This window comes from Nerophis lumbriciformis, linkage group LG31, assembly GCF_033978685.3.
Source record: "Nerophis lumbriciformis linkage group LG31, RoL_Nlum_v2.1, whole genome shotgun sequence".
Lineage (NCBI taxonomy): Eukaryota > Metazoa > Chordata > Actinopteri > Syngnathiformes > Syngnathidae > Nerophis > Nerophis lumbriciformis.
In genome coordinates, this window is record NC_084578.2 from 15,130,322 (window position 1) to 15,147,500 (window position 17,179).

The 17,179-nt window shown below is 38.7% G+C and overlaps 1 protein-coding gene across 1 annotated transcript in view; it reads left to right on the forward strand.

The window, feature by feature from the left end:
• The window catches only part of slc39a10 (solute carrier family 39 member 10), a 66,936-nt gene that overhangs the window by 10,604 nt on the left and 39,153 nt on the right, over nt 1–17,179 (forward strand). Inside the window, exons 2-5 of the mRNA XM_061926537.2 lie at nt 7,683–7,743; nt 9,793–9,838; nt 11,896–12,941; nt 13,093–13,270. Coding sequence (XP_061782521.1) covers nt 11,904–12,941; nt 13,093–13,270 — 1,216 coding nt within the window. The 5' untranslated portion in view covers nt 7,683–7,743; nt 9,793–9,838; nt 11,896–11,903. The remainder of the gene's footprint in view (nt 1–7,682; nt 7,744–9,792; nt 9,839–11,895; nt 12,942–13,092; nt 13,271–17,179) is intronic.

The following is a 17,179-nucleotide window of genomic DNA, read 5'->3' on the forward strand; positions in this document are numbered from 1 at the left end:
GGGTCTTTACATAAACACACAAATGGAAATGAAACGTCACATATCCCAGCATGCACCGCGCGCTTCTTCTTCTTCTTCTACGGGGAAAAAAGATGGCGGCTGTTTACCGTAGTTGCGAGACCGAAACTTTATGAAAATTAATATTAATATTAACCCATATATAAGGCGCACCGGATTATAAGGCGCACTGTCAGCTTTTGAGAAAATTTGTGGTTTTTAGGTGCGCCTTATAGTGCGGAAAATACGGTACTTAAAAACTGTAATGGATAAAACAGTTACCGTATTTTCCGCACTATAAGGCGCACCGGATTATTAGCCGCACCTTCAATGAATTACATATTTCATAACTTTGTCCACCAATAAGCCGCCCCGGATTATAAGCCGCGCCTACGCTGCGCTAAAGGGAATGTCAAAAAAACAGTCAGATAGTTCAGTCAAACTTTAATAATATATTGAAAACCAGCGTTCTAACAACTCTGTCCCAAAATGTACGCAAATGTGCAATCACAAACATAGTAAAATTCAAAATGGTGTAGAGCAATAGTAACATAATGTTGCTCGAACGTTAATGTCACAACACACAAAATAAACATAGCGCTCACCTTCTGAAGTTATTCTTCATTCGTAAATCCTTCGAATTCTTCGTCTTCGGTGTCCGAATTGAAAAGTTGCGCAAGCGTGGTATCCAAAATGGCCGGTTCCGTCTCGTCGAAGTCATCGGGAGTCAGTGTCGCTGTTGTTCTGTGAATCCTGCCTTCCGGAAAGCTCGGACCACAGTTGTGACCGAAATATCTGCCCAGGCATTTACGATCCACTGGCAAATGTTGGCGTATGTCGTCCGGCGCTGTCTGCCCGTCTTAGTGAAGGTGTGTTCGCCTTCGGAGCTGTGTGAAAAAAGCCACCCGGCCTCTTCGCGTAAACTTCCCTTAACCACTCGCTCATCTTTTCTTCATCCATCCATCCCTTCGAGTTAGCTTTTATGATGACGCCGGCTGGAAAGGTCTCTTTTGGCAAGGTCTTCCTTTTGAATATCACCATGGGTGGAAGTTAGCATGGCAAGCTAGAACCACAGTGAAGGATGACTTCTCATTCCCTGTGGTGCGAATATTCACCGTACGTGCTCCCGTTCCACAGTGCGGTTCACAGGAATATCAGTTGCTGTGAAATACGGTAGTAATCCGTGTGCGGATGGAGAGATTGCGTCTTTTTATGAACCGGATCCTTTTCGCTTAGTAGGAGCCATTTTGTGGTCTTTACAGATGTAAACAGGAAATGAAACGTACGGTGATATCCGCGCGTTTTTTCTTCTTCTTCCGGGGGCGGGCGGTAGCTTACAGTAGAAGAAGAAGCGCTTCCTGTTCTATGGGGGCGGGTGCTTACCTTGGCGGTTGCTTGCGTAGAAGAAGAAGCGCTTCCTGTTCTACCGGGAAAAAAGATGGCGGCTGTTTACCGAAGTTGCGAGATCGAAACTTTATGAAAATGAATCGTAATAAAGCGCACCGGGTTATAAGGCGCACTGTTAGCTTTTGAGAAAATTTGTGGTTTTTAGGTGCGCCTTATAGTGTGGAAAATACGGTACTCTTGAACAGCCAATACAGATAATAAACAAGCATTTCAACATTAGTACGAATCAAAATAACTTGGAGGATCACAAACACAATAGATCATAGTGTGCAGTTGCAGGATTAATGGCTCTGACAAAAACATTCGATTCAATGAATAACTGGAAAAGCAGTCAGAGAGCGCAGACTTCAGCCAGGCCCTATCTCTCAAAAGTGAAGAATCCCTTTAAATATTCCTGAATCCAAACAGTGATACAGATCACCCTTAAAATCTAATCACTCCTGCTTTATCCCATTTATGACATTTCCTGAAATGTTCAATAAAATATGCATGTAAATTTTTGAAATATGTTTCTAACTAACTAAAAAAGTAAACTTTACCTTCTCAGCTCTCTTTCGTCGATACAATCCTGCTTCACAAACTCCTCCGCAGCGCCCTTGTCAGAGCTAGCAGCCTCATCATGTCTTACCACATTGATGCTGGTTCCCTTTTTTGACTCTCTCTAACTACCCACGGCTGACAACAAGTCCACATGTAACTTTCTCGCCTTCTTGCAAATGCGGCTGACAACAAGTTGGCATGCAAATGCATTTGCGAGGCTGCCAGCTGTGTATCCAAACGAAGAATAGCTTTTCAACTTGGCCCAGACCTTCTCTGTGCCATGCTTGGCTGTTGACTTTTCTTCGAACCACATTAACCGGACAAAATGTTGTACAGAAAAACACTGACAAGACACACAATGAAGCAAAGTAGCACAATGAGCTGGCAACACGCCTCCGTACAATGGCTGCACCGGGGAAAAACATGGGGGCGGCAGTTCGGACCATTCCTAAAATCGAATCGCATGTAACTGGGGCTGGGCGATATGGACTAAAAAGTATATCTCGATAAATTTTTACGGTGTGGCACACGGTTGGGAGAGTGGCCGTGCCAGCAACCTGAGGGTTCCTGATTCAATCCCCACCTTTTACCATCCTAGTCACGTCCGTTGTGTCCTTGAGCAAGACACTTCACCCTTGCTCCTGATGGGTCCTGGTTAGGGCCTTGCATGGCAGCTCCCGCCATCAGTGTGTGAATGTGGAAATAGTGTCAAAGCGCTTTGAGTACCTTAAAGGTAGAAAAGCGCTATCCAAATATAATATAATATAATTTATCATTACTTAAACTTGATATTCGATATATATCTCAATATATTTTTCTGTGAAAATATACATATGAAAATCATTTTTGAGCAATGTTCAGTCAAATTGAAGTGAATGACAACTGTACTGTAAACAGTCAGTGGCACTTTTATTAACCCCGTTAGTCAAGATGGGTATTAACAGCACATAAAAGAAACTACCGTAAGTAGTACAGAATTACATAACATTAATAAAATAGAAAAATATTCTTTCTACGTAAAATAAATAACATAGCTGTGCAAATAATACAAAATGTATCAAACTCAGATAAAAAAAATACGATAGCAGGCAGGCACTTTTTAATTCCCAGTCGACGATGTAATGGACTGTTACACACGTACGGTTCTCGTGCGAAATATGCCCGGCTTGGCAACTCGATAACAGTTTTGATTTGGGCTTATATGGCAAACAACTCAAATGAATGTTTTATCCAGACATATACATTTGTCCAAATGTGACCAAGTAGACGCATTGTGGGTTTCCTGGACGCCGTCTACATCGCTAAAAGAACAATATAAAGAAAATAATCACTAGTTTTTTTTAATATACAAATCGCCCGCTTGAATATTCCCTCTTTATTTTCTACGACTCTCTCGTCGTCATTTGGGATGTCTGTTGAGATTTCTCTTCCTGGTTAGATGACTTGCCCTATCTTGCCTCTGATTGGCCTGTCCCTTACCAATCGTCACTCATCCTAGTAAACAACCAACCAATCGTGGATGTTCTTATACGTGCAAGCACGTCTGGGAAGGAGGAAGGGGAGGGGTTTAGTAGCTCAGAACAAGAAACACAAGAAATAAGCGGCGTTTGGTAATTTTAACGTGAAATTAATTATATCGATATTACGATATTTTCTTAATTTATATCTTGTTTAAAAATATATCAATGTATCTTACAAACTCGATATATCGCCCACCCGTACTTGTAACATATCCCATTACTGGCATTCCTTAAAAGTTTTGTGAAAATTTGCCCATAACTTTTTGAGTTATGTTGCTAACAAACACACAAAGCGTAGAAAAAAACGTAACCTCCTTGCGGTTGTTTTGATTTAGGGTTTAATGCTACTTAACGACCAATTTTGTGAAATTGAGAGAATCTACAGTACATCATACTTGGATATTCAGTTGTAGTTTGAGGCTTACCCAAGGGGTCAATACCAAAAGCAAAATCGTTATATTAAAAACAGCTATAATTGAAACCTATAGTTAGTATATGTAAATGTCTGACCAGGACCGTATTTTGTGATGTTGTTTTGCAGTGACAGGATACAGTATGTCTTGTTGAATACTCTTATCAGCTGGCATTTCTGGATAAAGTTGAGGGTTTTTTGATTGATTGAGAAGTTTATTGACATCTTAAATAATTGAATCCATGTAATGCTGTAAAAAGGCAACTGGATGGCACAAAAAGCCAAACGGCTTGTTTCTATTGTGGTCCATTAAATATTCATCACATTTGATACATTCAATGATAAAAGATATATAACCTGTAACATGTATATAAAAAATAATATTGGTTTAAACAGTTCATGAAAAATGTCACCCATTTATCATTAGTTTTGCATCGTACAATTGGACAGAAAGCTTTATCAACTATGACTTGAAAATATGATGTTCTATGGATTAAATACTAGTGATCGCTCAGGTTCTTACATATGTCTATTTCTCAAAAACAAAATGTGTTTTTAGTCCTCCACAGTATGTTATTCATTTACATATTACACTAGTTTAACTAACTTAGAAGCTAGAAACAATAATTCTTTAGTTGTTATGCATGTTTCTTTGAAAGCAGAATTTATTTTATTAATATATTTATTTGTTTCATTACTCTGCAGTCCCATGCACAGCACTGACATGAGAACACACGGTTAGTCATGTGAGAATCATATGAGGCAGCTCAGGGGTTGATAGCTATTTCTTTCAAAGGAAATAGCTCGAGTCAAGTTGTCATCACTGACCTGGAAAAGACATGGGCACTTTTTTTTTTTACATTGAGCAATGTGGGGGGGGAAAACACAAGAAACTCAAGCATTTACTAGTAACTTACAGAATGTTGAATTGAAGACGGTGTGCTGAAAATGTACTCACAGGCTAAATTACAGTATATTAGGAGTGTAACTATACAGCATCCTCCCGGCTTAGTACGATGAGGTCACGGTTCGGTTCATTTTTGGTGTTAGAAAAACAAACAGGACATAAAACTGCTTAACTTTAGAGCTTTAATGAATTATACGATGAAACACAAACACCCCTACAAACTGCAGGCACTTAATTTGCCAACAAATACAATTCTCCAAATTAAAAAAATAATATAGCATACAGAATCATTGAAGGATGTAGGAACATTGTATATTGGTAAAGAGAGGTCAATATACTGTAGTATGAAATATGCAAGTTTTGCTTTATAGGTGACAAAGCAATTTTTTTATTATACTGAGGGCCAATAAGAAAAACATACAGCATGCTGAAAAATTAACCTGGGCCATACTTGGTTTACAGCTTTTCTTTTTAAAGTACAAAGCTGCAGACAAAGTGCAGCAGTAACAGTTTGAGGAGTGTGAATGATTATTGTATTTTTAGTTGAGTTAAGTTCCTCACTGGCTGAAGTACAGCAATAATATTTTCAATTTGGAATGCTGTCCACGTTCTTGATGGTACACAACTTTATTTCTTTCTTCTTGTCTTTATTTACATATTTCACCGGAAGGCAAAGTGTTCGAAAATAGAAGTATTTCAGGACAAAATAGTTTTAGTTTAGTTTAGTTCTGGCATTATTGCTAGTCTTGATTCCTGCTACACTGCATTTGTTTACCAGAGTAGACGGCAATGCCTAATGCAGGACGGACACTTCCCAGCGTTGTGCCATAGAGTTGCAAGTTGACATCACACGCGGCGTAAAAAGTAAACATGATCCCGATATGTGTTCGTGTCAGTCCTGGCACATTTATGGCAATTTCAAGTAGGGCGGGGCCGATAAAACAATATCAATATATATCGCGACACACAATCGATAACAATATCTTCTGGAGCCCGAATGCAGCTGGGATAGGTTACGGCCACCCCCCCAACCCCGAAAGGGACAAGTGGTAGAAAATGGATAGCTGAATGGTCGGAAGAAACAAAGAATTATGAAGCAAGACTCGTTGCATAAAGTCACTTGTGCTCTGGGAACCCAGCTGGGGCGGTATAGCTCGGTTGGTAGAGCGGCCGTGCCAGCAACTTGAGAGTTGCAGGTTCGATCCCCGCTTCCGCCATCCTAGTCACTGCCGTTGTGTCCTTGGGCAAGACACTTTACCCACCTGCTCCCAGTGCCACCCACACTGGTTTAAATGTAACTTAGATATTGGGTTTCACAATGTAAAGCGCTTTGAGTCATTTGAGAAAAAGCGCTATATAAATGTAAATCACTTCACTTCACTAAACAGGAAACATTAAGTTTCACTGAGCAAGGGTAGTGCCATGCTAACAGCCAATCAGGTAACAGTTGGTTGCGCCGTCTTCCTGTGTCCCTGTGGATTCTCTGCATGGAGTGAAAAGAGAAACTGCGATATATTGATATATCAACTCAATAACAGAAACTTGTAGATTTGCACATCCTGACACTTCCAATGTGTCGATTTAACTGGTTGCTTCCCAAACTACTCTGTGTAGTGTTCAGTAGCTTATACACTACTGCCATCTAGTGTCTCAAATCTGCAACTACCTTCAAGTTTACTGCAATTATTTTACAACCTGGCTATCAGACACCTTGTCCACTGAAAAATAACACCCTTTGTAGGTAGAAAATTATTTACTGTATTTGTTGTCAGGCTTAAATAAGTCATAAAAAATAATAATAATTATCGATCAATATAAAAAAAACCTTAGCTATGGTTTACTTCTTTTTTTTTTTTTTAATGTAACCGGCTAAAAAGAGATGTGCCACACTCATGTCAGAGCAGCCAGTCAGTTAGCATCCATCTGAAAAATAAGCTCTTTTCATGTTTAAAATGCAAATTTTATTTAAATTGGCTTTCAAGTTCAAGTTGATTTAGATGACGTAAGAAGACATGTAAACAACAGATTGTCTACACCAGTGCTTCTCAAATTTAAGGGGGGCTCCGCTCGGCAGGGTATCAGGGGTCTATGCGAGACAGTATTAGCGTCTTCTTTTTCATGGCTGAACGATGCATAAGACTCTAGCTAGGGGGCAGCAATGCTCCAAATATTCAACAGAGTGGCCAGGAAATACGATAAGCACAGTATTCATAGCCCTTGGGTGCACAACTAATATGGTAGGTATTGTGGTTATATAATATCCTTAAAAGAGACATGTTATAATTGTTTCCCCCTACATTTAAAACACTTCTTTGTGGTCTAAATAATATGTAATTGTGGTTTGTTGGTAAATATTTTGAATAGATTATGTTTTACAGACCATTTTCAAGTCTCTTCAGGATTCGCCTTTTTGTGGGCGTTCTTATTTACGTACACCTCAACTTTGACAGCATCTTCTCCCCATCATCCATGTTGTTGTTTTTAGCGTTTCCATATGTAGTCTACTGACAGTTACAAGTTTGAACTATATGCTACTTTGCAACAGCGGAAGATGCATGTGCATGTTCAAACCAGTCTGCCCTGCAACAAGAGGATAGAGACAAAAGATCTTGTTCACTACAGCGCGGATTCCAATGGCAGATTCACGCAAAGTACTTTGGGTAAATTTCTACTATATATGGAGATATTTGGTGAGGTCACAAATGGGGAAAAACATATGCATCCATCCATTTTCTACCACTTGCCCCTCTCGGGGTAAAGGGGTCGCTGGAGCATATCCCAATTGGGGCAAATTACAAAAGGCTCATTTTGAGGAAGCATGAAGGAAGGCAAGATTGTTTTTTTAATATCTCTGCCATATTATTCATAAATATTGATCAATGTCCATTTATTTTTTTAGAGTGCAGCTTTCAGAAGAGTTGGAAACAGTAGCATCAAGACTGGGGGCCAAGCCTATTGACGTGAGTACCAAATTATTTTTCACAATGGCGATTACAAGAAAATACATAATATACTGTACAATTGCCAGTGCTTAATACAAAATGACTAATGAACATATTTAAAATGATGCCACGGGGCACTGTATTATGACACAACATGCTTTGTCTTCTGTCCCACTGTTATCCTCACACTCAGTCACAGGCACACATTTGTTTTTTTTACAGCCAGTTATGGCTGGTACAGTTTGCAAGTGATGTGCGGATCAATACTGAAATATTGATACCGCCGATACCAGATCTTTATGCTCTACTATCGATTCTTAAATCAAAACATCAATACTTTTGATACTTTAGTTCAGGGTTGTGGAAACTTTTTCCACGAAAAGTCTAAAAGTATGCGGGGTACATATTGATATTTTTTTTGTTTAAAAAAATGCTAAAAATAGATATTGAGTCAGCTTTGTATTATTGGTGACTCTGTATACTATTATTAATTATTGGTTAGAAGATTTCCGCTCTTTGTCACTACACTTTTTACACTTTTCTAAAAAAAATTGCTCTTTTTTTATTTTTTGACATTTTGACTGTTTTTTTCCCCAAGTAGGAATAGAATAAAACATTAATAATACGTTTGTGTAATTGCATAACTTAGTGTGTCAAAAAATATGCCTATATACCAAAATATTAATGTTCAGTTACACATTCAACAGTGTTATAATTGTTGTATTTTTTCATTCATTCATTATTTAACTAACTAAACGTTGTTATATTTTGAATATATGTATATATATTTTTTTTTTGAGAGCTTCTAATATTTTAAATCAGAGGTGTCTACACGTTTTCCACTAAGGGCCACATACTACTCAGTGGCCTAGTGGCTAGAGTGTCCGCCCTGAGATGGGTAGGTCGTGAGTTCAAACCCCGGCCGAGTCATACCAAAGACTATAAAAATGGGACCCATTACCTCCCTGCTTGGCACTCAGCATCAAGGGTTGGAATTGGGGGTTAAATCACCAAAAATGATTCCCGGGCGCGGCGCCGCTACTGCCCACTGCTCCCCTCACCTCCCAGGGGGTGAACAAGGGGATGGGTCAAATGCAGAGGACAAATTTCACCACACCTCGTGTGTGCGTGTGTGACAATCTTTGGTACTTTAACTTTAACTTTACTGAAAGGTCAAAGTATGTGAGGGTTATTTTCTTATTTAAAAAAAAAATTTATAAACACATTTATGAACATATATTTAAAGACAAAACGTGTTTTAGGTGACTAAGTATATTATTATTATTAGTAGTAGTAGTTTTAAAAAGTTCAGCTTTTTCTTATTACATTACAATTTTTGGCTAATTTTTTCTTATATTGTGCTGTTGATTTTTTTAGATAGATATGTTTTTTGAAAATAAACAACTTTTTAAATTTAGGGTTAGGTATATTTGCACAAAGTATCTGTATCGGATCGGTATCCCCGATACCAGCCTGAATTTTACTTGGTATTGGATCGTTAAGAAAATCGGTGGTATCGCACATCACTTCAGTTTGCTTACTTTATTGAAAGAAAAAATCTGAGGACAATCAACTATGGTAATTTATGAAGCCTGAATTGTCTACACCAGCAAATATTTTCATGTTATGCATCAGGTGTTATTTTAAGTTGTTGTTTCAGGAGATGCTGTTTTTGTAATTATTATTTACCTATCATTTACTTAACGACCTGTATTTTATAATGACAATACGGTATTTAAAAAAAAATCTCAGCCGTCTTCAAAAATCTTAAAAATCCATAAAGTCCTGAATACTTATTAAATACTAAAATCCTTGTACTTAATTTCCATACCCTGTCACATTTGAATGTGTATTTTGTATTGTTCCCTCTTCAAGTTAAAGCACAATGAAGCCTGTAATCAGCAAGACAGAGTAGGCTCTGTGACTGGTTAGAGGGTGTGATGTTAAAATAGGATATGGTTTTACCCTATCAGCAGTGAGGTTCATAGGTCGCCACTGTCCCGTGTTACTGTAGACAAGCATGAAGAAGGTTTTGAACCGCATTTAATGTGAAGTCTTTATTTACAGCCCCATCGCTGCTAATTTCACACATCTCAATCAAGGGCCCACAGAGGTAAGTAGTTTTTTGCATGCAATTTCAAATGGAAACAAAGTCACAGCTCATAAATCGATTTTACTGAGTATGCATTTGACAGGTGTGTTACTCCTTTACTTTGCTCCTTTTATTTATTTATTTTCATTCATTGCCTATACATTTTATAGAAGAGAACTACTTTGCGGCAATCCGTTTCGAATATCTGCAGAAATATACCAGCATGCATTTTTACTGTTTTATGACTATTCCACATGTTGTATTGAAAGGAGGGAATCTATAATCAGTAGTTAGCCAATAGTGACTGATAAACTGTTGATGTCATCTGCGGGTTGATGAAGAATAAACAAAGCCAATGTTTTAGCACAAACTTTCACAGTACAAACTTTTAGCAGCAACTATTAAAGTGTTATACATTTAAAATATAAAACCAATATTAGTGGTTAGTATTTGGGATAACAATAATTAGAATATATTGTTCACCAGGACAACAAGAACTAAAATGAAGTGCGTGTGTAATCAGGTTTCCATGTATAGCTAGCTACCCCAAAAAAAAAAATTGTGCTGTGCTCCTATTTTTTAGGTGTTGCTTCCTCAGTGCTTTTGTTGCTTTGACAACTGTGTGCTTGTCCTGGTATCTGTGATCTGAACAAAATCCCATTTCCCCTTGGCACACTTGCAGTAAATTCAGTCTAAACTTTGCTAACAAGGCCAGTGGCTTTATTTTTTTGACGTCTCATCTTTGCTGTGTGCCAGCAGTATATCTCATCTGCCCTCAGATTTAGCATGCACTCATCCGCGCTCCCAGCATTCTTGCATCGACCACCCTCAGGCTTCACAGAGGATCTTATGAGGATCATTTGACTGCAATGAAATTGCTGCTTCAGGCTTTTTGGAATGGGGAGAACAAGCCATTTGTAGCACTGTTTTCTCAAGGGTATGACATGTTCCAAAAGGCTTTACTTATATGTATATATAGCTTTATTAGTCATTTGATTTTTAGAGCAAGGTAGTCATGTTGTGGTTGGAACATTGTATTCTGTGTGATAGGTTAGCTCGTTATTTTTCAGCATACTAATAATGCTGTAGTAATAGTATACTAATACAGTAGTACCTGGGGATACACTCGTACCCCGAAAAACTTGTAATGCGGAACAGTGTCGCCCATTGAATTAAATTAAAGTTAATTTAATCGATGCATATTGGCCATGTCATGGGCGGGAACTTGGAAAACTACAGGAGTGGGTGAGAAGATGGAGAGGTAGGACAAAAACGTAAAATATAAAGGCTAAAAAAAAAATCAAGACACACATCAGTTACTTTAGTAACACTGTTAAGGTATGATATACAAATAGGTCTGCTATAAACGGTACTATTGGTATTACGAACTTGCAAGCGTTGTAAAAGGTATTGGCCACCTGGTGGACTGGTAAATAATAAATGATAAATGGGTTGTACTTGTATAGCGCTTTTCTACCTTCAAGGTACTCAAAGCGCTTTGACACTACTTCCACATTCACCCATTCACACACACATTCACACACTGATGGAGGGAGCTGCCATGCAAGGCCCTAACCAGCACCCATCAGGAGCAAGGGTGAAGTGTCTTGCTCAGGACACAACGGACATGACGAGGTTGGTACTAGGTGGGGATTGAACCAGGGACCCTTGGGTTGCGCACGGCCACTCTCCCACTGCGCCACTGCGTCTGCCTGTTGGCCTTGCCGTCAAGAGATCGAGGGTTTCTGCGTGGAGTTTGCATGTTCTACCTGGGTTTTCTTCAGGTACTCTGGCTTCCATCCCCCAAAACCTGCATGTTTGTTTGATTGGAGACTCTAAATTTACCATAGATGTTAATGTAACTGGTTGACTAAATGTACCCTTCTGTAGATTAATGAAGGGTGGACCCTGCTTCTCACCCCAAGTCAGCTGGTATAGGCTCAGGATGTGATCCCAATGATATGGAACATGAAATAAAGCAATATTTTGCGTTTAAAATAATCGGATTTTAACAATGAATGATATGAAACATTGAATGATATTTTATATTAACATATCAGTATGTACTGTCTTGACAGGGAATCTGATGTTGGGGACAATGCGAGTCCAGATACACACAAGATTTTGTTTCCTATGTGTGCTCACCTTCATTTACCATCAGTCCAGCCACTGCCATGAAGAAGGGCATCATCAGCACCATGGTCATCGCCATATCAACCACACCCACAATGATCTGCAGATTTCCGAGGCTCCGTATGTGAGAAAATCTATTCCAACTGCAGAGTCTGGAAGTCCTGAAGGGGCGTCTTTAGAGGAGGAACAGAACTTCTATATCCAGCAGTTGTTCAGGCGTTATGGGCAGAAGAACAAGCTAGATTTCCACGGATTTCAGAGTCTCCTTATTAGTTTGGGTCTGGGTGAAGTGAAAGTGGTTGGTCTGGAACATGATGAGCTTGGTCATGACCATGTAGCTCACTTAGACATTCTTGATGTGCAAGAGGGATCTCACTCACACACTGAAGGTCACGGCCATGACCATCCACATCACAAACCCAACTCCCACAATCCACGCACAGAACAAGGTCCCACAGAGTGCAGCCACCAGACCACTACTGCTATCACACCTGGTGCATCAAGAGAACACTCCCGCAAACATAATCACGATCATAATCATAACCACAATCACCCACATGATGCACAACATAATCATGATCATCCCAAGGAAGTGAACAACGAACATTCTGATGAACATTTGAGTGACAAACCTGATCCTGTGCAAACAAAAAATATCACAGATATTGCTCCCACCAACCAAGAACAGCTCTCTTCCCAGCTTGACTTGACTCATGTCAATCAAGAGCTGCAGTCTTCTCCTGCCCCTATAGACACCAAGCCCAAGAAGCCAAGAAAGCCAGGAAGGGTCAGAGGACAAAGGGGTCAAAACAAAACCATTTCAACTTTCACATCACAGTCTAATAATCATGACCACAAACACAGTCATGATCATGGTCACAGCCATTCTCACAAAGCTAAAAGAGAAGCACCAGGAGGACCTGACACCCCTATAGTTCCGAGCCCTGTTTTGCCTGGACATGCAAGTGGCTTGTCTCACCAGCATGATGAGGTAGGGACTCTTTTGACTCTTTAAGTATTTTAAACACTGTTATGTAATTATGAATAATGAGCTACTCATCAAATCTGATTTCTAATTAATGATCAATATGCTGGACTGGTATAAACCTTATTTAAAATGAAGATGTGATGTCTGCTTACAGTGTTTAAACCTGACTCAGCTCCTCAACTACTATGGGCTGAGTCCTGATTCACTCATCTCGCCAAACCAGTTTGCCTATCTGTGTCCTGCCCTGCTGTACCAAATAGACAGCCGTGTGTGCATTCGCCATTATCACCAGATGGACGTGGAGCAGAAAGCTTTGGAGAATGTCAGCTCTGGTAAGAAGCCAAGTACCTAATTGACTCAACTCTTTTGAGCTAGATGTCAGTAAAACATTTTTTTTATCTCAGTTTAAATAATTCACTCAAGCTCAAACTGAAAGTAGCAACAAAGATAAACACTATTTCATAGTGAGTACTTGTTCCCTTATTCTGAATAGAAAGGCACGTTGGAGTCAACATTTCACCTCTTAACACTTAAGGGGGTTGAGGTTTCTACTTGGCTCTATCAAGTTGAGCTAACAAGTATACTCTATTCTCTTGACAATAGTTTTTTGTCATTTGATATTGCTTGGAGTGTATTGCAATGTTATTTTTTCTACATTTAGCCTTCCCCCATCTCACTTTGGTTTTATATTTGCCTCAAGATAAAAATGTCTCAAATTTAGCAGCCCAGTTACTTAGTAACTAGAGTGACATAAAGTATTCAAGGTCTCAAACAAAGAAACATGTGATACAGCTTTGTGATCTTGTCATATTCATATCAAGGCCCTGACGCAGTCTAACACCTTTAACTTACTTGTCAGCTCACTGTCACAATTGCATTTTTTTAATTCGGTCATTAAAAATCAAAGATAGCCACATAGTTACATACATGTTTTAACTTACAGTTCAAATGATGATTTAGTTTATTTGTGTTTTAGTAACAGGTGAGAAGAATTTGGTTTTGAGTGGTTGTCAAAAACATTCTTTATCTGGTCCTTTTATCCAAAGCTCACGATTATGATTTTATCATTAAACCAGACATAGCACAACAAGCCCTATTATAACAAACCTAACCCTAATGTCTGTCAGTGTGATACTTGGAAGAGAAGTAGGAAATACAATTATGATTCCTAAAGGTGTTCTCATGACTTTGTTCAATCACTTTTCATTGTCTATATATTTGAAGAGTTGTCTTTCTTTGGATGGGAATAATCTTTTTTTCTCATTTTCTGCAATACTGAGCACTGATGAAAACTCACCAGAGCATAATTTGAAAATCAGCATAGGTTTAAGACATTATATTTGAAAGACCAACTGAAGAAGAAGTTTCCTTCAACACATTGTGTTTACCACTTGCTGGGAGGTAATGTTTTCATTTACTTTTTTGTAGGTAAAATTACCATTTTCCATAGTTTGGCCTGAATGGACATTTGTACACTAGCCTTTGCTAGCAAAATGTTCCGCAGGGGTGTCCAAAGCTTCAATTTGGCTTGCAAGATGACAGCACAAGATCAGTTTCAATAAGCAACCTGGCCTTGCAGGGTGTTTTCAAATTTAATTTAAATGACCATTGGTCTAACAAGTGGTAAATTGTCACCATCTTGTTGATCAATGTGAGAAACTCAGGTCAGTGACCATGATGTGTACTTCTTTGACATTCAAGCACTGAATATACCTATATGACCCAACCCAAACAAGCTTCCGTAGTCATGCAGAAGAAAAAAACCTCAACCAGCACAAAAAGTCAACACACATGGTCACACATAACACAACCTGCTCACTAGGGGTGTAACGGTACGTGTATTTGTATTGAACTGTTTCGGTAAGGGGGTTCGGTTCGGTTCGGCGGTGTACCGAACGAGTTTCCACACGAACATATTAAGCTAAGCTAAAGTCTTAACAAGCTGCTCCGCTTCCTTCTGCCTGTCTCTGTCAGAACTCTACACAGCACCCAGCATTGTCCCACCCACACAACCATCTGATTGGTTACATACAGAGCGGTAACAGTCAATCAACAGTGCGTATTCAGAGCAGTAACAGCCAATCAGCAGTGCGTATTCAGAGCGCATGTAGACAGTGCTTAGCGTTTAGCAGGTAAGCATCAGGCAGCGGATTCTCCCCAAATTATAATAAACACCTCCCAGTCAACTACTAGTAACATCACTATGAGCCCGTTGACGTGCTAGAAATATAAACTGCAGCTCAGCTCGCTCGCAGTCCCGGCTTGAGGTGAAGGCTAATTCGCTTTTAGCGTAACTTTAGCTCAGTGTGTGTGTGTGTTACGGACAGCAAAGCCTTGTCTGTCATTTCACTTTACCTTTTTCTGTGTTGATTGAGCTGTGTTGAAGCAGCAAAAAAGGACAGTATGTTAAATGAAGAGTTTCTGTCTCTGATAGTTGATATAATAATGTAACTGCATCATAAAGCCTACATGAACTCCATGGTGTTCAGGGATGAATAGTCTCTCCTATTGCTATTGTACTTTTTTTTCAGCTATAGTTACATTAATCATTAGTAATGGAGCAGCCTAGTTTTAAATGGCAGGGTCCCTGCTATCACATGTTGATAAGAATATAACATTTACATAATAAAAATCAACTACAGGCTTCCCAAATGCTGTAATAAATTAAGCATGATGAGTTGACTTGAAACTGTTTAATGTTGCACTTTTTATATGTAGAAGAAAAGTTTTGTCATTTTATTTAATCTGAGCAACAACTTGAGGCAGTTTAATGTGGATTAACATGGGCAGAATTATTATAGTGTTCCCAATGTTAAAAGGATAAAGCCATTGATTACAAATTTGGTAAATAAATAACCAAAACATTTATATTTTGTTGTTTTCTTACTGTACCGAAAATGAACCGAACCGTGACGTCTAAACCGAGGTACATACTGAACCGAAATTTTTGTGTACCGTTACACCAATTTTGTTGATATTATTTAAAAAAATGTCCCATCACCATAAAAAATTGAAATTACACCAATTTAAATCAATTGCAAGGCATGATGGGATAAATACAAAACACTCCACACTTATCCATGTTTGACTTTTAGCTGCTGGGTATTTCTGATTGAGTACAAAGCTTTAAAGAGGTTGTCACGGAAGTAAACAAGGTAGGAGTTGAACTTCCACATACTCTTACTATTCAATTATAATAATTATTAATTATTTATCCATTATAATATGTAAACACGCACACACAGTTACTTTGCGTGCAGTCTGCTTTTGGCCTCCGGCCCAATTTTTTTAGACCAATCCGGCCCTCCAGTAAAAAAGATTGGATACCCCTGCACTAAAGTGTGTTAAGTATTTATTTATATGTTTGCATGAATATTAGCACAAACGATCTAATACAATTAAAACATGAATCAACATTAAATTAATCAAAAAAACTTTTTTTTTGTTACGGACTGCAATCCTGTTGAATGAGCACTTTTATTCCAAGTGAGCATCAGTAATTCAGTAATTTTGATGAAAATATAAAACCTATTGTATTTGTATAGCCTTAAGTAGGGTTGACAAAACAAAACCAATACTTGGAAAGCAAGTTGATACGTTGAATACGTAAAAAATACATTGATACCTGCTTTTTTCAGTATCAGTAACACTTTTCCTTGGTGGGCAGCGTCACTTCTCAGCTTCTCATCACTGAGCAGCAGAAGAAAGCCTGCTGTGTTAAAAAATGAGTTAGTGTTTACCATATACTCATTCTTGGCAGCCTGCCACCAATGTGCATTTGGCACTTCCAGTTCAGCCTTGCTCATAAACAAATAATAGAACTATGGTGGTATGCGTCATAACTCTGCCTCACAATGCACTTCATACGCATATGGTTTACCAGAGAATTAAATTGTAGCAAAAGGAATCTGTGTTGCCATTTAGTGAGGTAGCGAATAGAGGTACGCAATGAAAGTGAAAGAGATGGTTGTGTATTCACTGGGTAAGTGAGAGCGGAGATCCGCCACCACAAGCCCCGGGAGTGTGCTTTACCGCATCTGTGCAAGGCGTGCAACAAATCTCTACAACCTTGCTACCCAATCTTTATCACCATAAATGTTAAGAAGACAGAGCTTAGAGACACTCTGTCATTTGAGATAATGATGTTTAAGTCATCTTAAATACTTGACGGTTTGAAACAGTTTTCAATACAGTAGTAAATGTATATGGGTTCAGTTGTTAAATGATTACTGTGGTATCAA